Below are 25,733 nucleotides of genomic sequence, written 5' to 3'. Positions count from 1 at the left end.
CTGAATAATGAATAGTTAAAAAATGAATTTATAGTTTTGACACTGAAATTTCAGACAGTTGGACTTTGACAGTTTTTTTTTTTTTGCAGCAAATACATCTGCCTACAGTAAATGGGCAATTTAGGGAAGATGGTTGTATTTATAGTACATAGAGGGTTATGTTCTAAAGAATGCCATTTTTTATTCTAGATCCCATTTTTGAGTATAAAGTGTGAGTTTAATATGAGGTTAAACAGACAGAGACTGGAACTTTGTGTCATTTACAGATTTCATGCTGCAAAAGTCAGTGTACACCAACATAGTGTACAACTTATATACAGTATAGGGCTACTAAATGGAGCAGTCAGAAATGAATCGGATGAACTCACTTTTTTTATAACTTTGCATAAGACATTGTTTTGGCCATATGTGCTGATGTCAGGGTTCAAATCAGTGTGTGATTTATGTTGGGATTCATTTTTGCTTACATAATCTTATATTTTTGAGAGGAGTCGTGAGGAGCTTTGTTAGAAGTGTGCAGAAATTTGTTGTGCCAATTACAAGCCAATTAGGTTTGTTGTCATATGCAATTAAATATTGTCACCATACTTAGGTTAGCAAGTTTTACTTTTGCATATAAAATAATCTTGCAATATCTTTCAAATTGAACTGATACCATAGCATATCGTTGATGCAAGATGCACACTAACCACTCATACCCTTGAATGAATGAGAAAGATGATGCAAGGTTTGACTGTGGCCCAGTTACGGAAATAACAAGGATTTTCTGGGTTGTGCTTGCAGCGGTACAGAACAGACTCCTGTCCTGCTGTCACAGACACGCAGACGCTGTGACCACGACTGTCTGGAACAAATCACTGACAGCACTGACTGATGTCTGCTCTGAGCACTCTCTTTCTCTCGCTTTTCTCTTTTCTTTCTTTTTCCTACACATGTATGTTCACATGAAAGGAGTGAATTCACATTACTGTTTGCACAGTACGGAGTTTAATGTTATCGCAGCTGTTGCTGTTGACAACTGCTTTCAGTTACTTCCTGTTGTTGTAGCCAATGTAAAACATACAATCTATTCTCAGACAGTTATAGTGATGCTTACAAGATGCAGGAGATAGTAAGATTTAGTGTGTAAAATTTTGTTTTATTTTTTTGCTATAGCCAAAAATACATTGTATGGGTCAAAATTATAGATTTTTCTCTTATGTGAAAAATCATTAGGATATTAAGTAAAGCTCATGTTCCATGAAGATATTTTGTAAATTTCCTACCATAAATATATTAAAACCTAAGTTTTGATTAGTAATATGCATTGCTAAGAACTTTATTTGGACAACTTTAAAGGTGATTTTCTTAATATTTGGATTTTTTTGCACCCTCAGATTCCAGATTTTCAAATATTGTCCTACCCTTACAAACCATACATCAATAAAATGCTTATTTATTCAGCTTTCATGTGATGTACAAATCTAAATTTTGAAAAATTGACATTCATGACTGGTTTTGTTCTCCAGGGTCGTGTATATATATATATATATATATATATATATATATATATATATATATATATATATATATATATATATATATATATATATATATATATATATATATATACACATATATGTATATATATATATATCGGATTAATATACATTTTTATTTACTATTTGATTATATTTTTATATCATGTTTAAAACATATATATATATATATAAATGTGTGTGTATATATATATATATATATATATGTATTAAATATGTATATTATAATATATATATAAAAATATTTATATCAAATATAGTATTGATGGATGGTGAAAAAAAAAAATTAATACACAAAATATACTTATAGGATTTAAAAATATATTAAACACATATATATATATATATTATATATATATATATATATATATACCTACATACATTTATATTTTTTATAAAAGTTTATTTCTATTTTGTTAATTTGTTTTACTTTTTTATTTAATTTTCATCATATTTAATATTATATTTATTACACACACTCACACACACGTAATATTAAATACACAATTTATTTATTTATTTGGAAGAAATATGGCTGTGACATTTTTTGTGAGCTTCATCCATGAGAGATAGTGCCTCAGAATTTTTCAAAATTTGAATATGCCGTAAACATTACAAATGTAAAATTCAGAGACTAGGTTAGAGATTAGTTATTGAGTGGGCATCATAGTGTGACCGCCCGTTTTAAATAACAGGAACCAGATGGAGAAATTCAGCTTTACGGACACACTGCCTCCACAAACCATCTGCCTCCTACATTATACAGCAAAGATCGAGTCTGTGGTCACAGCAACGTCTGATACGTGAGTCCATACATCTCTCTCTTGTTCTCTCTCAGAGCGCAGCTGGGAGGCAGAGGACCTTCAGCAGGGATTCTGGGACATTGACAGGCCCTCATTTTAAATCACAATGAGAGCTTATTCACACTTCTGTCACTGAATTAATCAACACGGTGAATCCATTCGCTTTTGTGCCTTCTTCCCAGAGTTCAGCAATCAAAAGCAAAAAAAAGACTGTGAGTGTTAAAGAGATAGTACACCCAAAAATGTTTAAAGGACTTATATTCACTAGTCTTCAGAAGCCATACAGTAGCTTTGTCTAAGAAATATACTGAACTGTAAGTCATTTTTCATTGATAATCTTGTGGCAGTGACCATTTAACCACTGAAACTGGATTATTAAGTATAATTTGAGAATTGGATCAAATATAAATCAAATTCCTGACAATAATAAAAAATTTATGTAATGGGAGTATCTTCATTGTTCATGTTCATGAAATGGGCAAGTATGATAAATGGCCTGTGGTCACAACAGACAATACACTCTGACCCACTATAGGCACAAAGAAATAAATAAATATCATGTTGTTTACACTCTAATACATGGTTTAATATCTGCTTATAAAACTAAACTGTTGATATGATAAATAACATATCATTGTGCATTTATTTATTTATTGCATAAAGGAATTTTTGGACCATTATGATTTTTTTTGCATACTGACATTTTCATTTCAATTGTCATTATTGTAATACATTTTATTTTATTATGTTATTTTGTATTATTTTTGTTTTTATAAAATATTTTGTTTGGTTTTATTTAGAAATATGTGTAAATATCTTTATATAAACCAATTTTAGCATTTACCCAAACAAGCTTTTGCTTTGAAATATTGTATTTCTTGAAATCTTTCTTTCTTAAATTAGTTGATAATTGATTCAGTGCTTGGAAAGCCATTCCAGTATTTGACATTTTCTGTATCCACATCAGCAACTTTTTAACTGTCTTCACTCTTCATTCAGATTTGCTGTAAGGTGCCATCAGTACTCCAATTGATTTTTTTCCCCCATCCATATACACATCTCTTCCTCTTTTTAGTGTGTCTTTAATTGATTTTCTCTTCAGATGGGACGTCTCTGCTATTACTCATCCCAGTTATGCTTCTCTCAGAATGGCTCAGGTATTGTGAGCATCACAGATGCACCATATAACCTGCATTTGCAGATTATAATCTGTCATTATTGCTTTATTGACTTATTGCTTAAAATGCACCATAATGCACAAGTGCAATAGTGTACATGTAGAGTCATGAGCAATAGGTTTAATAATCTTCATATATTGATTAGCCTTGTGATAATTTTTCAGAACAGGTCAGACTGTTAACCCTGGCTCATTCCTCCTTCCTGTTTACCATCTACCATCATCTTCCAATTAAGACAGGATGCTTAAGTCATGAAACACCGGATCTGCATGGAGTGAAAACCTGTGTCAGGGGAATCAGAACACTGTTTCTATTGATTCAAGTGAGCAGCTGAAATATTATCTCAGTTACCTTGAAGTGGAGCACTTTGCCTGGGCAGGTGATGAGAGAGGAAAGGTGGAGCAGTTTTGCTGAAATGTAGGCCCTTCTCACTGGGAAGTGTGATTTAAATTCAAATTACATACCACTTACATTAACAAACACATTGCATATAGTGTAGTCGAACAGTAATATTGACACACCTTGGTTTTCATGCTGAAAGCTCAATCAAATCTGAGCAAGTTCAAATTTTAATGCCTTGTCGCTTTTTGTAATATCAGATCACATTGGTTTTGTTAATTTGGTGTCATTTAGCATATTATTCTATTAATTCGGGTCACCTAATTATTATTGGCACTTGCTAATGGCACATATCTATCAGTGTTAATTGCTTGATCTTTTGTCATGAATTGGTATGCTGTTATGCAATGATAAAATATACAGAGGCTCATTACACTTAAAATGAATATTTCATTCAAAAATTAAATATCTGTCATCATTTACTTAACATTATTCTCAAGTTTTTTCCAAACCTGTATGATTTTCTTTATTCTGTTGAGCACAGAAGAAGATATTCTGAAGAAAGTTGATAACCAAACAGATGACGGTAGCCATTGACTTCCATAGTGTGGAAAATAATTATATATGCTAGTCAATGGCTACCATCAGCTGTTTGGTAGTATGGTAGTAGGCTGTTGTGACCAGGCCATAATTTTTGTAGACACTTCCTTAAACACCCCTTTTCTGTTTCTGTCGTTCATTTTCCTAGGCGTTCGGTCAGGCATACACCAACCAGCGTAAAGTTGCAGAGGATGGCGAGACAAACGAAGAGACATTGTTGCAGGAATCTGCCTCCAAAGAGGCCTATTACATGGGACGTCTGGTGGACCTTCAAACCCAGCTCAACCTGAGCAGCTCCGTGGCCTCCAATGCCCAAGCGGAGACTGAACGTCTCAACGCCCTGGTGCAGGAACTCAGAGAGGTAAGTTGTGTATTTTCTTTTACTGGTGGAACTGCTGTCACATTACATCCATATAAAACATATCCAAGTATACACATTGGAAAATTAGCACACCCTTTCTAAATGTAATTATTTTAAAAAGACTATATGAAACTCCATCTTGGGTCAAAGGGTTATTTTGAGGGGAGTCAGTCTGTGTGTAGTGTGTCAGCAGTCACTGGAGGCAGAGGGTGGTGTCAGGGTCAGAGACTGTCGCCATAGCTGGGGCATAAGAGAAATGCCCCGAGGTCGGCACAAAGACGCACTGTACGCACACGGCTGCTGCCGCCCTATGAGACAGGGAATTTCACACCGGGTCACATATCTCACATTTTGAATGGCTTAATTACCACAGTAAATCAAGGTATTCTGATGGTCTAGATTACGTTAACATGAGCATTTTATTCAGTTATAGCTCAAATAATCACTGAAATGTCATGCTAGTTTTATTTTACAAATAATCTTGTTTTTTGAATGTATTACACCGCACATCTCGGTTCAGTGCATGAGGCCTTACAACGAATACATGCAATTCACCCCCAAATACAGGGCCCCCCCAAAAAATCAAAAAAATCTGCACAAATCCAAATAATGCGTCTCTCATAAAAGGAGTATACTTTATCTGCTGATGTTATATTTGCGATGTAACTTATCTCAATGCTAAAGTATTATTTATTATGTAAATTATAGGCTTTGTACTTCAGTTCCAACAGTGACACAGAGGCCGCCTGCTGATGTTTGGTTTACTGTATTTTATTTTGATAACGTACCAACTGTGCTGTCAAGTTTGCAATGCTGGAACTGATGTGTTTTGTGTGTGTGTGTGTGTATGTGTGCAGGTGTGCGTGCGCACCAGCCCGATCACTTCAACCATTTCCTTATACCAGCAGAATCAACTCTAAACACTTATTGTCTTATTAAAAATGCATCACTTTATAAAGGTCTGCTTTTATTTGTGTACACTCACAATGAAAACAAAACATTGTGCTTTTGTAAAATAAAGAAAACAAATAGGATGTCGCTTTCTGCCATTTGAGTTTCCTTCCTGTGAACAAATTAAGTGTCACAAAAATGAACTGAAACTCAGCATATATAGGCTATGTTACGTGTTGCACTGTTTTTTCCACTTGTTTATCTGTAAACTAAATCAAATATATTTCAAGAATGTATTCCTTGTATGTATATATGTACTGCAGATTTTATATACATTATATAACAATGTAATAATATTTAGTATTTTCACATCTAGGTAAAATAAATTGTAATTTTTTACTACTGTCTGTTCAAAATAAATGAAAAGTAACCGAGAATAGTAGATTTTTTTTCCCTGTTGTACCGAAATCGCATCGAACCGTGACACCTGAAACGAGGTACGTACCAAACCATGACATCTGTGTTTTTTATGCGTACTCTTGATAAATGTAGTTTGGCAAAGTAGTTGATCATAATCTGGAAGCATTTCACATGTAGAACATTAGCTGCAAGTTTTCCCACGTTGTTTTATGTTTGTCTTGATTTAATTTTAATCGGACAAATCCTATTCCAAGTAATTGATATAAATCTGTTGGTTGTAATTTTGATTAAAATAAAACATATGCAGAGTTATTATAGGTAACTAAAATTAAAACCATCAACAAAACTTAAAATAAATGTTAACTGAAATAATATATATATGTATATAAAAGAAAATATATATATGTATATATATATATATATATATATATTTATATATAAACTTACACTTATTTATTTTCATCTAGTTTGCAAGGAAACCTTTCTCAATTTCATTTAGTTTAACTTGAACTAAAACTGAAAGAAAATTCATAAAAACTATATAAACATATTAGACATAGACAATAATAATAGTAATAAACAAAAATCAACAAAATTACTAAAGCTTTATAATTAAAATGAAAATAGAAAATAGAAAAATAAAAACTGATATAACACTGAGCATATCATGTGTGACATACATTTTAGACCAGCAATAGACCAGTTCATAACAGCTATTTCACAAGATGTTTGAGAGTTATTTCTTGAAGTATTTTAACATTTTATCACCGTTAAAATATTTTTACTAATATTTTTAATCCCAATTAACGTATAGATAAAGTATGAGTAAGCATAGACTGACTTTTGTGGACTGACTTCCCAAAATCTCTGTGGCATTTTCAGAATAGCTCCAATGTTGTGCGATTGGGGTGGGTCTATTCCAATGGAATAGGGGACAGACAGGAATGGGTGGTTTAGAAGTCATTATGATACCAATTGATGCCAATGGTTTAATTTTGGCCGATGTGTACTTCACAATGTCTGTGCAACACTTCCAATTTATAACCAGCATTACTGTAGCAGAATTTGGCATGGCACATACTAGGTTTGCTCCAGTACTGTAGGCTACTGCACTGCTCCTGACCCCTGAGTGTGTGAAGCCCATGATTACCACTGTGACAATAGAGCTGCACTGGGAGATAATTGGTCAGTAATCCCCTGGAGTTCATGCCCAGCTCATTTGAACTGGCACAGCAGCATTTGGAATATGCAATGAGACATCACATCCTCTGGAAGAGCTCCTGTATTGTATACAGTAATCAATATCTCAGCTCAGGGGAAGGTCATCTGCCAGGGTATGCAAAATATCTTCTGCCATAACAGTGTTTGATCCTCTAATTCCAGTTATGGAGGATTTGTTGGCGACAGCTTTACTTAAATTTGGATTGATTTTTGTTTCAGCATCAGTGAACGTCTAGATGCATTTTTCTTTTCATAGACACTAGGATATCAAATTAAACGTAACTATTTTATTATAGTTACAGGTACAGGTAGTCTTAAGAAGATTAAAACATGCCTGTCCTACTGCTTAATCAGCTTTTAGGTTTCTCCCAAGGCTGGTTTCGTTCCCATGTCTGTTCCACACCTTTGACTCTTCATCAGCATTTCTGCCCAGTTGTGCAACAGTATTTGAAATTCATCCACTGATCTTCTGTGCTTTATTATGCAGCGCTCTGGTTTTCAAGATGACAAAAAGCTTTAAAAGTTACATTTTCAGCCTGGTCTGCCTCAGCACTCTAACAGTGCTCGTCAATGTCAAAATAATTGATATTGCCAATCAAATCAAAGTAGGCAGGGTTTGCTGTTCACAGAAGCAAAGCACAAATTCCAGCACGAAGCATCAGTTTAACGTTGAAAGAAAGCTAGGTAAGATGGAAGCTGCAAATCATTTAATATTAGTAAACTGTTTTATGAAATGTAGAAATGTTTTGCATTTTCCATTGTTCTAGACATGGTTATGGCCTTGGTTTCAAGTATTCCAAATGTTACTACACTGTAAATGCTGCCACAAACAGTTGTACAAGGCACTGAAGATCAGGGTTAGTACCTTGGTAGAAAGTCATAAAGAGGTACATTTTGGCCTCTGATTATGACTTACTGTCACTGAGATTTATACAACTTTTTTCATCTTGCTTGTAACATTCTGTTTCAGCTGTTAAAGAAGGCTTTGTTTCGGCTTTGCCATATAGGTTGAACTGTGAGGAAGAAAAGTGCTGACTTGAGGGTTTCCTCTGACGGAAAGCAATTTGTTACCCAGCATTCCTGTCAGCTCAAGTGTTGAAATGCTCAGTATCATTTTAGACTCTGACTCACAGAAATATAAAGCTATTGTATGTACAGCTAATGGATTTTTTATAGATTCCTTACAAAGATTCACCATGACATACTCGCACATAACACCAATATAATGAAAAAAAGTAGGCTCTTAATGGATATGTTGGGTTTACTGCTGCTTATATTCTTCATTTTATTTTTATTTTATTTACCAACATTATAATGACAATAAGGAGTCTCTCAATAGATAAACTGTATAGGGATTACTGCAGGTAAGTTTATTTAAATTAATTTAATTTAATTTAATTTATTTATTTTTTGGTTCTTTCTTCGCCTCTTTAGAGAAGACAAACCCCCTCAAACTACTGTATGCTGTCCAGAACATCAATATTGTTTTTTTTTATTGCTTTTTAACAAGCTGATTTTGTGAATCATACTTTCTTCTGATATGGGGTAATGCTTAAACAGCCAAGTGACTCATTTTTTTTCTTTTGACCTTCACTTTCTCTCTTTCAGAATAATGAGATGTTAGAGCTACAGAGGAACAGGATGAGAGAGGAAATCAGAGAGTATAAATTCAGAGAGACCAGACTGCTGCAGGACTACACTGAACTGGAGGAGGAGAACATTACTCTACAGAAACTAGTGTCAACACTTAAACAGAATCAGGTATACACACACACACACACTAACTGTGAAACACAGTGTCATACTATGTGAGCAAAACCGACTATAGTGTAGAATTACATGAAGTCACTTAATGTAAATTTAGTGCCTCTGTGTTTTTTTACAGGGGGCATACGTTTTGACAGTTTTTCATTAAAGGGATACTACACACCAAAAAGAACATTTTTGTCAATAATCACTTGCCCCCAAGTCATTCCAAACCCGTAAAAGCTTCAGTCGTCTTTGGAACACAATTTAAGATATTTTATTGTTTATTCTGCAACTTGCTTGGGGCAATTATACTCATTTTACTCAGGTCATATGACATAATCTTAAAAGTTGGCTGAATTGTATGCACACACAAATACACAATAATAATAATAATAATAATAACACACACACACACACACACACACACACACACACACACACATATATATATATATATATATATATATATATATATATATTTAATTGCATATTGCATATACTGTATATATCATTATAGACTTAGATATACAATAATAATTACATATACACACAATATAATTATTATTATTATTATATTACACAGTCAAGTGTCCACAAATATGTCTGTTCACATTCTCTTTCAACTCTTTAAAATTTACAGGTGGAATATGAGGGTCTAAAGCATGAAATCAAAGTGCTTGAGGAAGAGACGGTGCTACTCAACAGCCAGCTTGAAGACGCTTTGCGTTTAAAAGACATTTCTGAAGGTCAGTTAGAAGAGGCGTTGGATGCTCTGAAGAGTGAGAGAGAGCAGAAGAACAATCTGAGAAAGGAGCTGGCCCATCATCTCAACCTGACGGACAGCGTGTATGGAGCCAGCCCCCATCTGGCCATCTCTGCCGTGGAGGGTTTGAAGTTCGCGGAGGAGACAGCAACCAACGGCACGTCTGCATCTGGGTCTAACCCCAACAATGATGACCGTAACCGCTGTAATGAGTGCAATGGGCATGGACCAAAGGTGAACGGAGAATATCACCAACCTGGAGGCAGGAAGGGAGAGCCGCTGCACCCAGTGTCTGATCTCTTCAGTGAACTCAACCTGTCTGAGATACAAAAACTCAAACAACAGCTCCTACAGGTTAGTCCCATTTATCTACCATATTTATTTGTTTTATATTATTTAGTTTTAGTTATTTTCAAACTTAACATTAAATTAAATGGAAGTCATAAAAACAACCCAAAACAAAAACTTCAAATTTAATTTACATTTTTAAATTTCAAATAAAAAAAATAATTTTTTTCAAATAACAAAAACTATTTTGTGGTTTTATGTTTTTTTCAGCTGTTTTTGTTCAGATACTCATAGTCCTAGAAATCACTGAGGGATGTTTTGGGGAAAACAGCTGTTATCCATAGAGTTTGAATGCATCTACTGCTACTTTATAAGCAAACATAGATGCCTTAAACCCTTTAAAGGGCATTTTCCATTATGTATCCAGTCAATCTCAACAGACATCAAAGGTTGCCTAAATTGACACATTTTCAAAACTTTAGGTAGAAAGAGTTTACAGTGTAAATTTGAGTGAAGGAAAGTTCATTGCTGTAAGTGCAATAGTCTATTTTGTCCTTTGGGAGGCTGCTGTCAGGTTGATTACCATTATGAGTGAGTGCTTTGTGCCTGTCTCTGTAAAAGCAGGACACGGTAATGTATTTGTATATGAGTGTACCACAGGCATATTCAGCAAGAGAGACAGCATGGGACAAGAATAGAAAATATGCCAGTGCGGACACGGAAACATAGAGAGCATCAGCTGCTTGAAGGAGCATCACACAGCAAATCAGACAAAAAATATGACTCAATAATTGCAGTGAATGTAGCTTGGTGTCATTGTCCATTCACTGGTACATGTAAAAAAAAAAAAAGATATAGATAACTATGGCTTTATCCTTTTAAAAGTTAAGGGGATTTGGTATATGACACATAATGTATCCCAGCGGTTCCCAATTCCTCGCGATTCAGATAACCAGCTCATTAGATGTGAGCTACGTGCATGAACTGTGTTCCAATCAATATGATCCCCACACAGTGTTCATTGCTCCCTACTCCCTGAGCAGGGGAAATCCATTGAAGTTTACTTCACTTCAGAACATGGGCTGGAATTGGGAACCGCTGATGTAGCCTATTGTAGTAATGTTGTCTCTGGTATTCTGGTCTGTGAGCGTATATGCGTTCAGGGGGCGTGGCTTTGGACGGTGATTGCAGGGAGAGTGGGATGTTAGCTTTCAGTGCTATCAGGCTAAAGTTAGCATTTTCCAAGATCTCCTACTGCACCTTTAATTACATACAAATAAAAAAATATGAAAATCAATTTGCCCCTAAACAAAAAACAATTTAATCTGAAGAAAGATAAACCATAATAAAACCAAAAAAAAGTCCGTCTAGAACTAACTAAAATAAATATACCCTCTGTAACAACATCTACACAAGAGCCAGCAGCAAAAAACAGAAACAATCTCTAAAAAAAAACTGCACACTTCAGGTACATGAGTGCTGAACGGCTGCAAAAATACCTTAAAACAAAACTCTGTAAAAAAACAAAACAAATTGTCAAATAGTTGCTATTTTTATATATAAATTGCATATTTGAGGTCTAAACAACTACATTCTTGGCTAAAAATCTCTTAAAACTTAAAAAATTCTGTGACACAATAAGAGTAATAATATTGTAAAATTATAGTGGGTTTGCTCATTCACCATTGACGCTCAATGAGACAAATGCTGCCAGTATAGATCCTACAACAAGTGGAGTGATACAAACGGAGAAACGGTTAGAGTGCTGATACTACTGGAATATCGCACTCCTGGAAAAGGCTCTCAGCCAGTCAGATTCAAAAACCAGAATGAACTGTTGTATAAATATATTTATACTACGGGGCTGTTGAATGCTTGAATCTGATTGGCTGACGAACGTTCTGAGGTGTGCAAATATTTTCTTGGAAACCCACGGCAAACGTAGTTACAGGCAGCTCTCTTGACCGCATTACAGTTCCATATCACTTCGCATAGTTAACTGTAATAAAGGAAATTAGCATACAGTACCTATACATCACACAGGACTAACAAAAACAACAACATGACAGACGATTTTCCGAAAGTAAATACACATGACATTTCTCACTTAGCGAGGTAATAACAGCGCTGTTTCGAGACACTGCTGCAGAACACTGTTGAGGGACGCACAGAGGTAGCCTAATTCACACAAGCTCTCTCTCTCTTTATTTCTTTCCTTTTCTCTGTGTGTATCTGTCTCTCTCGCTCTCTTTCTAATAACTTCATTAATAACTGCATTAGAATGCTATCAATGGCTTAAGCCTCCGTTACCATCTTTAAAATGACGTTTTGGAACTAGCAAAAAGGCATTGGATGAGATGCTGAAGAAATAATCCTACTCACAATACTGATTTAAGTACAAAAACTGGACGAATCCCTTTAAATGTATCATCTGATCGATGTCTTGAGGTGTGGTAACCGTAGTATAAGCAGAATAATTGACTCCGGGCCGTTGAATTATTAGAAAAATAATGCACACCCGAGGTGTAACGGCCACTCCGCTTCGCGTTGTGTCAATTATTCCTTACACACACACACACACACACACACACACACACACACACACATATAAAGATAGATAGATAGATAGATAGATAGATAGATAGATAGATAGATAGATAGATAGATAGATAGATAGATAGATAGATAGATAGATAAATGTAAATATAAAATTACACTTAAAATATAAAATATTTGATATAAAATAATTAATAATAAAGCTAAACATTTTAATAATTTATTAAAATGTCTCATTTGCATTTTAAGCTAATTAATTATATGTATCTATAATGATACATTAAAAACGCTATGGCCAAAAAAAGCTATGTTACCACACATAAATTTATCCACAGTTTAAACAGATTCATTTCATGAAATGTATTATATAACATGTTTGCATCCAGTGGTCTCCTGTGGGGAATGTGGCTGTAGTAATGTTTTCTCTAGCTGTGTGGGATTGCCATCAAATACATAACCAAGAGCCTGTTATTTCAGCATCCTATTGCACAAAGTAGTTGCTATAATATTTGTTTATATTTAGATGTGCATTAAATCACTGCATGGTTATAAATAATTGTTTCCTCACCCTTCAAGCTACTGTAATTGCCTGGCATTTATTTAGAAAAAAAGTGTGTCCCCATCCACCCCTGTTTACTTTTTAAATGTATTACCTCATCTCCAGTAAGGAATCGATAGGGTTTCACTCTCTCAGCCTCAGCCGTTAGATGGCTGACATTTCTGATACAATGAGTGATATGAAAGCAATTAAGCAGTACTTGAGCTCAATGATAGGTCTGCAGTTATGCTAAATTTGTGACAAGCAAGCTAACACACCTAGCTATCACATCTGTCTACAGAGTGGAATTTTATAAGCACATCGAGTGAAATATTCCATGTTTTCTAGTAAAAGTATTGTAGGTAAGGCTTGATGAACTTTCATTTCTTAACTGTTTCTATTTAATACTTGCTTTCAGGATTCTTTGATGAAAAGAATGTTAAAAAGAGCATATTTCACTTGAAATGTGAAATTGTTTGTAACATAAATGTCTTTACTGTAACTTTTTATCAATTTAATGTGTCTCCTTTATGAATAAAAGTAATAGTTGTGTAAATGAATGGCAAGGCTAACATATAGTTTTTGTTCAGACCTTCTTGATTTTTGCTAACAAACTGTGTATCATCTTGTTCACTAGGTTGAGCGAGAGAAGGCGGTTCTACTTACCAACCTGCAGGAGTCTCAAACTCAACTGCAGCACACACAGGGTGCTTTAACTGAGCAGCACAGGCGTGTTCACCGCCTTACGGAGCGCTTCAACTCTATGAAGCGTCTCTACAGCGACAAGGAGTTTGACACAGAGGAGTCTGAGAAGAGCGTCGGGCCCATTAACGGTTGCTGTGATTATGAGGCAGACATCAATGGTATAGAGCTTCTGGAGTGCAAATACAGAGTTGCCGTGACTGAAGTAATTGACTTGAAGGCAGAGCTTAAGGCTTTGAAGGAAAAATATAACCAGTCTGTGGAGAACCAGCCTGAAGAGAGCAACCACAGTGAAGGGAAGGTCCAGGCTCTTGAAGAACAAGTGAAACGGTTGGAGAAAGCCTGGCGCGAGGGCCGTGAGCGGGTTAACAGTCTGGAAGCGGAGCTCCGGTGTGCTTCTGTTATGGCTAGTGAAAGTAACAGCATGCTGAACACAGCTCAGGACGAGCTGGTTACGTTTAGCGAGGAACTCGCTCAGCTCTACCACCATGTCTGCTTGTGCAACAATGAAACCCAAAACCCTAACATTCTAAACCAATACCACCACAGCCTCATAACACGTTTACACATTCCCAAAGTCCCAAAGACCATGAGGACCCAAGAGCCCTGCTTTCTCCACGTTTAGCTCGCCGGATCGCGGCTATTAACTCCTCAGACATGTCCAAGAGTCCTCAAGACTCTCCATCAAAGGAACCCCTTGGAGAAGGAACTAAAGGGGAAGGAGGAAGTCCCAACAAAACGCCGTTTGGTTCACCAATCAACGGTTCATTTCTCTCGCCCTCCCCAGTGCCAGAAACAGGTGATCTCCGCCGCGAACCCATGAACATCTATAACCTCAACGCCATCATCCGTGACCAGATCAAGCACCTGCAGAAAGCCGTGGACCGCTCGCTCCAGCTGTCCAGGCAGAGGGCTGCGGCACGAGAGTTGGCACCCATCCTCGATAAGGACAAAGAGGTCTGCATGGAGGAGATCCTGAAACTCAAATCCCTCTTGAGCACCAAAAGAGAGCAGATTGCTACATTGCGTCTTGTCCTGAAAGCCAACAAACAGGTAAGAAGGCCAAGGTTATGTCTTATGTTATGTTTGGTCTCAAATAAAAGCATATATAACAGAACTTTGTATGTTTTTAATATTTGTTTCTAGACTGCCGAGGGGGCCCTTGCAAACCTGAAGAGTAAATATGAAAATGAGAAGTCTATGGTGACAGAGACAATGATGAAGCTTAGAAATGAACTAAAGGCCCTCAAAGAAGATGCAGCCACCTTTTCCTCACTGAGGGCAATGTTTGCCACAAGGTGCGTTTACCAGCCCTTATCTGCATTTAATATTATTGAGGACATCCAAACTGGAATGGTTTCTTTTTTTAATACACAATTTATGATTCGTCAAAAATGTTTTATAAGTGTAATCTTTCATCAAAATGTGACTGCTTGCTCCACCTGATCTCACCTAGGTCAGAAATAGTGTTAGTTAATAGCTAAAGAGCCATTTAGTTATTGTTACAGGTAGACATGGAAATAAGTTCAGATTCTGATTCCTATTTATCGATTCTGACTCCTTAATGATTCCAATAAAGATCCTTTTAGTACTTTTACGCCGTGTCTACACTGAATGCAACTGTTCCCATTTTTTAAATGTTACTACTTGATTCAAAATGAGTACTTTAAAAAATAACATTCCCATAATATTTGCATGTTCTCTTGTTATAACATTCTTATAACAAAGAAAAAAATCTTTTTAAAACTGGACATTTCTAATGTTCAGAGAACATTCAAAAATAATGTTTTCAAAACAATGAAGCATTAGCAGAACTTTTTTAGAACATATTTTTGTTAGCTGGGATGCGACTAACATTATTTAAAAAAATTATAAAGTTTTAAAGTTGTAAAATTGTATCAAAAGGTGTTTTATTGATTTTATTGACTTAATGTATTTTTAAATGTGGCATAAATGCAATACAATAATTTAATTTAATACAATAATTCTTAATTAATTACAATAATATTAGTAAAACTACTACTAACAAAATTAATAATATGTACCTTACTACGCAATGAATTTTTGACTGAATTGAACTGACTTTTTAGAGCCATTTGTTCAAGAATCCAATGATTTTAGAAGGACAAAATCAAGTTCTTCGCCATATTTTTTAAGCTGAATATCCTTTTTACACTGAAATACATTATGGTAGTACAATATGTTGTATTTTCTTTAATCACTTAATGTCGAGCTTCTCCCCCCCCTCTTTGTCCAGATGTGATGAGTACGTAACTCAGCTGGATGAGATGCAGAGGCAGCTGGCTGCCGCAGAAGATGAAAAGAAGACTCTGAACTCCCTCCTGCGAATGGCCATTCAGCAGAAACTGGCCCTCACCCAGCGCCTGGAGGACCTGGAGTTTGACCATGAGCAGTCGCACTGTGGCCGTGGAGGGAAAGTGCCAAAAATTAAGAGTAGCCCTCAAAAAGTAAGTCATCGAACTGCACTCACTGCTCCCCCTAGCCCCACTGCATCAGTTTCAAAACCCCCTTTCTGTCTATTCCAAAACAATATGGTTGCATCAGCCATTAGCTCTCCTTCACTGGACGTCCCTGCTCCACCCTCCTCTTTCTGGACCTCCTCAGCCCAGCCGTTTTTCCTCGGCCAGTCTCAGTGGAAACTGGGCACTCAAACTTTAGTTTTAGACCCAGAGATGCTAAGTATTGAGTTTTGTCATGTTGTTCATAGTGGAGACTCTGATGCTCACATTCCCAGATCTGCTCCTACTTCCCCCTACCGTTCTCCCGTCCTGGGCACTCGGCAACCGTTGCCACTTTCTGTGAGATCTCGTATGCGCTCCAATGTGACTCAGTTCACACATTCAGCAGCTTCAAGAACTTCTCTAATCCAGGCTGGGACTCCCAGAATCCCTAGTGGTGACCCTCAGTAGGTGACATGGTTTAAGGACAGACTGGTTTCCATCTGATATGACTGCTTGGAGCATATGATTCAACTCAGGGATAGATTTAGAGACTTTTTTACTGATATTACTTGAAATTTCAACTAATTCATTCTGAACAGAAATATGTTTTGCCAGCTCTAGAAAGACACTATTTGTCAAAATGTACAGTAGGCGTAATTACGATTTTTAAAATGTTTTTAAAAGAATTCTCTTATGCTCATGAAGTCTTCATTTATTTGTTCAAAAATACAGTAAAATCGGTAATGTGGTGAAATACAATTAAAATTTAAAAGAACTGTTTTCTATTTTAATACATTTTAAAATGTAATTTATTCCTGTCATGGCAAAGCTGAATTTTCAACAGGCATTTCTCCAGTCTTCTGTGTCACGTGATCCTTCAGAAATCATTTTGATGTGCTGATTTGCTGCCCAAGAAATATTTCTCATTATTATCAATGTTGAAAACAATTGTGCTGCTTAACATTTTTGTGGAAACACTACAACATTATACACTACCATTCAAAAGTTTGGGGTAAGTAAGATTTAAAAAAAAAAAAGAAAAAGAAAGAAAGAAATTACTTTTATTCAGCAAGGACACATTACATTTATAATGTTGCAAAACAAATTTCAAATAAATGCTGTTCTTTCAAACTTTGTATTCATCAAAGAATCCTGAAAAAAATGTATCACAGGGATCACAAAAAATATTAAGCACCTGTTTTTAACGCTGATAATATTAAGAAACGTTTCCTAAGCACCAAATCAGCATATTGGAATATTTTCTGACTTCTTTCAAAAACATAAAAAAATAGTAATCATTCCAAACTTTTAATTATTCCAAACACATGGCTTTGTGATATAGTACATACAGTATTAAAATAAGCTTGTCTTGGTATATAAAAAATAAGATTAAATAATAATCAAAAATTGCACTATGCTTGATGTCATTTTTTGCGGCCTGGGTAAGAAAACAGTTTTTTGGCTAGCACAATTGTTGTGAATCTGCATCAGTATGTATTCGGATCATACTGGAAGAATTATTCTGTAAAGCAAAACAGGTATTGATTGGTGCATGTCTCTATTAGAATATCATTCCTGCATGTGCACTTCCATTTTATGGCTTGATGAAATGGGTGCTACATACTCCATGCAAAGCAGTTAGTTTGTGTGATGGAGTTTTCAGTTCTTTTTGCATTGGCAAATAGCATCTGACATAACTGCAGCTCCATCCACTGGCAACATTGTGAACTGAACAATTGAACAGTTATGTTGGCCTTTTTGTAGTCATCAAGCCTTGTGAGTCTTTCAATGTGCTGTATACTGAAATCAAACTGAGTCATAGCTTATGGATAATTACATTAAACTTATTTTAAAGATGAATGCAAACTGCTTTGCTAGCTAACAGAAAATGCTCAGTTGATCTCAGTGCACCCTGCATAGAGCAGAGCTATTCATGGACACAGCATATGGCAGAGCAGGATCTGCCATATGCAAATGCAGGAATGTGTTCTTGCACATGCTTGCCTGCTGCCCAGCTACTGCATTTCAATGAGCTTCAATGAGTACAGAGCCACATCAAAAGTGCCATTCATTATGTCATGAGTCATTCTATGGAACGGGTGCCTGGCCAGTTTGATAAGGAAATTTTAAAAGTAAATTTCTGAATGTTTTTAAAAATTATTTTAGGTACATAATGTGTTTAAGTTTTAATCAATTGTCTTGTTCCATCTCAAATTAAATTTATGACTTTTAATGCATTTTATCAGGGTTAACATGATGTACAGTAGGTAACAGGGTTGACCGTTTGTCATATGGTAATATGACATTATAATAGGACATTTTAAGCCCTTTGCTTATGGTCATGAAAATGCAAGGTGCTTATTAGATCATTTAATGTTAATATATAAATTATTATATATAATGTATTGTTCTGTAATATATATTTATTTATTTGTATTATTCATTTTATCAGTTTTTTTTTAATACAAAATAGTGGTAACTGTATGAAAATGTAAGATCGTCCCCTGCTGACAAACATAAAAGAGCATAAGATAAAGTAATAAAATAAGTTGTCAGTAAGAGTTCCTGAAAAGATGATGTCATTATGATAACATTTATGTATTTATTTAAAGAAATAAATAAATTAATGGACAAAAAGAGTTTTGTTTATTTTCACATTAAGTATTTTTATTTTTTATTTATTTGTTTGTTTATTTGTTTATTTAACTCAACTTGCCTGCAGCCTTATCACCTTGTAGCCCAAGACTGGTTGACCACTGAAGCTAAGCAGGGTTGAGCCTGGTCAGTACCTGGATGGGAGACCTCCTTTGGAAAACTAGATTGCTTTTGGAAGAGGAGTTAGTGAGGCCAGCAGGGGGTGCTCACCCTTTGGTCTGTGGGGTCCTAATGACCTAGTGAAGTGACGGGGACACTATACTGTAAAAAGCACCGTCCTTCGGATGAAACGTTAAACCAAGGTCCTGACTCTCTGTGGTCACTAAAAATCCCATGGCACTTCTCGTAAAGAGTCAAGGTGTATCTTACAAACTCCCTCCACTGGCTCTGTCAATCATGGTCTCCTAATAATCCCCATCCACTTGATTGGCTCTGACTCTCTCTCCTCTCCACCTGTAGCTGGTGTGTGGTAAAAGCACTGGCTCCGTTGTACATTTCGCATCCTTCCACATCAAACATGCACAATCTGCACACTGGTTTTGCGTAAACTAAAAGAGACCCCCTCATATGATTGCAAAGCGCTTTGGGGTAAAGGAATACACAATAAAGTGCTATATAAATGCCTCATTCATTCAAAATCTATTGTTTTGTTCAACTAAAACAGAGATAAAGAAATTCTACTTTTTATTTACATATAGTTTTTAATCAAAATTTAAGTATTTGGTAATAAAGCAAGGAGAATGCCAAAAAAGACATTCTTGAGACAGAAGAAAATACAAATAAAAATGAAATTTGCAAAAAAAAATTAACAACAAATAACAGATGACAGCTTTTACTGTGTCTCAGTCATTTCTTACACATGTATATATAAAGTGTATATGCTGTATAAGTATAATGTGTACAGTATGTATTAAAATGGCACTCTTTTTGTAGAAAGACCTTCACCTTTAAGGAGCTGTGGGCCAAAAAGCATTTGACAAGGTCAGCAGCTGAAGATTGTACAGAGCATAAGAACATTGTGTTAGCATTGCTCATGCAAGACTGACAGAGATACAGTTCATGCAGATCTGATGGTAGACAGCGGTTACATTTACATGTATGGACAAGCCTCTGGAATTTTTTTTTTTCTTTCTTTCTTTTTTTCCTAGGAGTGATCCGAGATTTCAGGTCTAGTTTAGCTTTGTAATATTGCCATTTCCTGTGCCTTGCTTAAAGACACAATATGTATATTATGTATGATGTGACTCAGTTGTTTGGAAATCATGGAATTCTACTTTAGTGTAATGGAAACCAGTCTGATCCGCTTCACCGGTGTCACCAAGACCCAACATTATAGAATACAATAGCACTTGACCATTTTATTCCCACTTAATTTAAGGAAGGTCTAACAACATATTTAATCATTTTAATAATTTTAACATTTAATAATTTCAACAGTCATCATTCTCAACTATTGTAATGTGACATAACGTAAATGCATCATGTTTTTTTTTAACAACAACAACAAAAAATTTCAACAGTGACAGTATATAGTATCATAAATACAATCTTTATTATTCCTGGTAATGTTAATAAAAGAGCGATGGACGCTTCCGTTCTCTGCCTGCAGGAGTCAGTGTTTCTTCATTTCACATCCTTTGCTCATTACTGGATTTGTCAAATGCTGTTTTGCTCATGGTGACCAAAACATATCCCAACCACAGGGCAGTAGTTTCTTTCTGATTAAAATAAAATACAGTTTAATTTTTGACTCTGGAGCTGTAGATAGCTATAATTGTTTGCAATATGACCATAGTTATGTCATTAATGCATTTATACAAACAACTGCCCAGTACACCCAGAAACTGTAGAGCAACATATTAAAAAGCACATAGAATGGCTGCATAGCAACACCCTAAAAAACACCCTTGCATCATCCTAACAACTACTTACATTGTAATGGGAAAATAAAAAAAAATCTTGATTATTAAAAATCTGCATATATTGCTCTAGATATATGTGCTCTTAGCTAGACAGCATCAACTATAATGTTACTTAATTATATTACTTAAATATTACTTTTTGTCTTGTTAAATGTGTAAACGTATATGTGTTTGCACGCTCCCATTAACAAAGCAGCAACGCTGTTTGTCATTTGTCACACACTCTACTGTTTAAAAGTTTGAGATCAGTACGATTTTATTTATTTATTTATTTATTTATTCTAAAGAAATGAATACTTTTATTCAGGAAGGATACATTGAATTGATCTAAATGAAAGTAAGGACATTTATAATATTACAAAATATTTCTATTTCAGATAAATGCTGTTGAATATGAACGTTTTTTCATCAGAAAATCTTGGGGAAGAAGTATGACACTTTCCACAAAAATATTATAATTAAGTAACAGCACAACTGTTTTCAGCAATAATAATAATTCATGTTTTTAGAGCACCAAATCAGCATATTAGTATTATTCCTGAAGGATCATGTGACACTGAAGACCGGAGTAATATCTGCTGAAAATATAAGGAATACATTTTATTATAAAATATTTGAAATAGAATGCAGTCATTTTAAATTGTAGTAATATTTCACAATATTACTGTATTTTTTTTTATCAAATAAATTCAGCATTGGTGAACATAAGAACTCAATTTTATCGACCCCAAACTTTTGAAAAGTACTGTATCTCTGTTTAACAAACTGAAGGGGATACCATCTTGCTTTCCTTCCATCTATACCTGGCATTCCTCATGAATGTACGCAAATATACACAGCTGAATATTGGTAATTATTTTTCTCATTCAACATGCTCTATCTGTTCATTTTATATGTGATTCTGCTTGAGATTAACACACAGAATCATGCCCAGAAGTTAGAGCACTGCAGCCATTTCCAGCAGATTCACTTCCCATCCTTTTGCCCATTTATGTCTGTGTTTTGTGTCACTAACCCTGACTGTCACACCTCTGTATATGTCTAATTTATCAGTCTCTCTTAGATTGTCAGCAGCCTGCTGGCTCAGTACCGCCAACCTCCCCACAACTGAGGCGCGGGAGGGCATCCACGGGCCACAGGTAACCCGTCCTTTGGAGAAACTTGCGCGCTGCTGTTTTCTCTCTCACTCGGTTTCTAACAGAAAAATATGTCACACGTAGGGTCACGCATTTACAAATAATGTTAACAGCAGCTACCACTTCCTCACACTTTTGCAATATAATTGATACACACTACCAGTCAAAAATTTGTAATTAAGATTTTTCATGTATTTAAATAAAGCCTCTTATGCTCACCAAGACTGCATTTATTTGATCAAAAATATAGTGAAAACAGTAATACAGTGAAATAATACAATTTAAAATTACTTAATATATTTTAAATTAACTATTAAATTCATTTTTAAAAGTAATTTATTCCTGTGAATTTTCATTACTCCAGTCTTTAGTGTCATATGATCCATCATAAATAATTTTTATTTGCTGATTTGGTTCTGATTTTGGTGCTTTTTGCTGATTTTATTTTTTGGTGCTATTTGCTGATTTTATTTGCTGATATGATCCGTCATAAATCATTTTTATTTGCTGTTTTAACATTTGCTGAATTTAAGTATTAATTTCTTTTTCCTTTTCATTTTTTACATCCTACTTACCACAAACTTTTGAACAGTATTGTTATCATGGTTACCGCAGAAATATTCTTTTAAATATTGTTAATAATAAGAAATGTTTCTTCAGCACCAAATCAGCATATTAGTATAATTTTTGGATCTTGGAAGTATGAAATATTATATGCTGAAACTTCAGTTTTTCCATCACAGGAATAAATAATATTTTAAAATATATTAAATTATAGAACCATTTAATACAGTAAAAACCATAACATTTCATGTATTTTTTTATCAAATAAATGCAGTTTTAAAATTTAACATTTAAAAATCGAACGGTAAAATATACAAAAATAAAATTGAGATGCCCAGCATCCTTTCATCACCTTCTCATCCAGAGTTGTCGAATATAGACAACATTCCTTTCGTCCCATAATACTTTGCCTCTTAAGAGCTACTTGCTTTTGCATGTGCCCCTGTGTGTCTGTCAAAAGGGAGTTACTGTTCATGTCTGAATCAGTGAATAGTGTTTTTTTTCTCTATTACAGTTGCTCCAGTTTAATAGGAAACAGGATATGGCGACTTCATTTTACACCAACTCATGGCCACTGTTTCTGTTTTCTCTCCCTTCTGCCTGTGTCTTTTGTGTCTTTGTAGTCCTAAAGTGTTGTTAGCTCTTCAAGAGGACCTGATGACTGCGGCCAACTCCAGATTTCCATGTGATCCTTTCAACTGTCTGGCCCATCATTCTCATTTCTTTGGCCCTTAGCCCCCTGTCGTTGGACTCCTCACAGAGACAGATGAAGGGGGCGGGGCATATCAGTCAATCATGACCTCCAGCCAATCAGATGCTACAGAGTAGCCCAAACAGTCACTGAAATTAGATGAATTATTCAGTGATGCATATTATAAGTACTAATTATCATCCTGAGTGAGATGAGAGCAAACGGAAAAGGACTGATGTATACCTATTTATTTATTTTTTTGTGATCAACTTTTTTATTTGCATTTTGTCTATTTATTATTATTAACTATTTATTTCTTTATTTATTTGTGTTTTTGTTTGTTTATTTAAACATATGATGTGTGTTGTGTCTGATTGTTTTAATATGAATATGATTTTGGATATGAATGCAGCTTTTCTTAAGAATACACTTTTAAACTACAAAAACTAGTATTAATTACATCAACCCGGGAGTATTATTATGGTATGCAAGGGGACTTTTTTTCAGTCAGAACTAATATTTACAATCTTTGATGCACAAAAAAAGTGTGACATGAAAGAAAGATGTGTTTGCAGAGTTGAAGAGAGGTGTATGGATTATTGAGAGACATGTACACATAATTTTCATCAAGTAGAAACAACATTCAATGTGATATTTGAGTGACTAATACTATGACACCCAACTGACCTAATTCAAAGCCCGCATTACAAAAATAATACGACTGACTTCTCTAACGTCTTTGCACATGGAATTTGTTTCTTTGTCATTTTTTAACAGTTTATTGCAATGCATAAAGATTATATTTTATACCTGAATTCTCTTTTTTTATTGCCGAAATTATGTGAGATAAGTCTTTGAGGATTGAGTGGACATGTAAGCTTATTTCAGAGCCCGTTGGGCAAAAATCATTTTTGATGGAATGGAGTTATAGCTTAAGTGAGGCTTGATCCCAGTGCGCTGCTAAATTTTAACATGAAGTGGGTTTATTATTCTCAGATCTGCTCCTAAAATAGCATACAAGCCCTATTTACTGTATACCATATTCACTAGAACCTCTCTGTATATCTCCTTCTCTCTTTTCTTTTCATTATCTCTTTAAGTAACATCCAACATTTACCCTATATATAGCACAAACACATTTATCTATGCATTTTAAAACAGGCACAGGATCATTTTCATGTCATTTGGTCATCTGTCCTCCAATTGCACCATGATTTGTACCAGCAGGACATGGAGAAATATGAGATGTCATTGTTTTTATACAGCAGCAAACCACAAAAACACATTTTCAGTCGCATTGATTGACTGAAAGGTTATTGATGGAGTTAGATGAAGAATCCGTCAGACGCTTCTCAAAGCATAACTGTATCCATTGTGGAACGAGAACAAAGCTAGTCTGTTTAATGACAGGCAAAGAAGGATATATAACAACAATGGTTTCATTCACAATCTCTTTTAGCTCCAAGTTCTCAGTTTCTGTTCAGTATAACCCATTCATTTGGTGTTTTAGACTGTCTTCATTTCTTATTGAGTATTTCCAATGAGACGGGAGGAGTTTCAGTTTTATTAACTACACATTGTGGTAGATTTGTTGCCTCTGAAGTGTAATTTACTGAATAACACCAACAATGTCACATGGTGTGTGTGTACTGGTGAAAGCATGATTTTGATGCAGGATATTTTTATGTGTAAACAGTCATAAGCCACATACTTCATTTTTGTGAAGTAAAATTCAAAAACAATATTTGTTGAGTCCTGTCCTGATTATTTGACGATTAACATTATTTGACGATGTGTGTGAAAGGTTTTGTGTGCACACTGTAGTAGTATCATAGCTTACATTTGTCTTGCACCTTATATCAACGTCTAGTCCAGAAAAAATAAATAAATAAATAACACATTGTAAATTTGTCTTTAATTTTTTTTTTTTTATTTTTTTTTTTTTTTAATTTATTGGTATGGTCTTTCAATTTTTAATGGTCCCAATCAACTTTATAAAACTGTTAGCTCCGATCCTCTAATTTGATTGGCTAAGCGGTGTTTAGGTGAACAGGTTCAAAAGATTCGACTCAATGAGGTGAATCAAAACCGGTAGGACAGCACAGAGGAAATGACTACACCAACTGTACTTAATAATTGAAGAATAATTTATTAACATATATGTGTTTGTTATTTATTTAAATAATTAAATTTTGCTTGTTGCAATTTTGTGTAGTTACTGTACAGTTGTTCAATGCAGATACAGTAATCCCAGATAACATTATGCAGCAGTAAATTGGATCACTAATAGTGTTTTCAAGTCAAAATACAGTAAGTCAAAACTGTAAAAATGACTGGCTAACCCTACTGAACTGAA

The 25,733-nt window shown here is 34.9% G+C and overlaps 1 protein-coding gene across 1 annotated transcript in view; it reads left to right on the top strand.

The window, feature by feature from the left end:
• The window catches only part of LOC109058603 (protein bicaudal D homolog 1-like), a 35,804-nt gene extending 11,757 nt beyond the window's left edge, over positions 1-24,047 (top strand). Inside the window, 9 exon segments of the mRNA XM_042775517.1 lie at positions 4,607-4,819; positions 8,960-9,112; positions 9,741-10,217; positions 13,883-14,515; positions 14,518-15,000; positions 15,094-15,245; positions 16,205-16,419; positions 22,050-22,125; positions 23,310-24,047. Coding sequence (XP_042631451.1) covers positions 4,607-4,819; positions 8,960-9,112; positions 9,741-10,217; positions 13,883-14,515; positions 14,518-15,000; positions 15,094-15,245; positions 16,205-16,419; positions 22,050-22,125; positions 23,310-23,421 — 2,514 coding nt within the window. The 3' untranslated portion in view covers positions 23,422-24,047.
• Positions 24,048-25,733: the final 1,686 nt, after the last annotated feature.

Source organism: Cyprinus carpio, chromosome A18 (assembly GCF_018340385.1).
Source record: "Cyprinus carpio isolate SPL01 chromosome A18, ASM1834038v1, whole genome shotgun sequence".
In the NCBI taxonomy this organism is placed as follows: Eukaryota; Metazoa; Chordata; class Actinopteri; order Cypriniformes; family Cyprinidae; genus Cyprinus; species Cyprinus carpio.
This window is presented reverse-complemented; position numbering and strand designations above follow the sequence as displayed.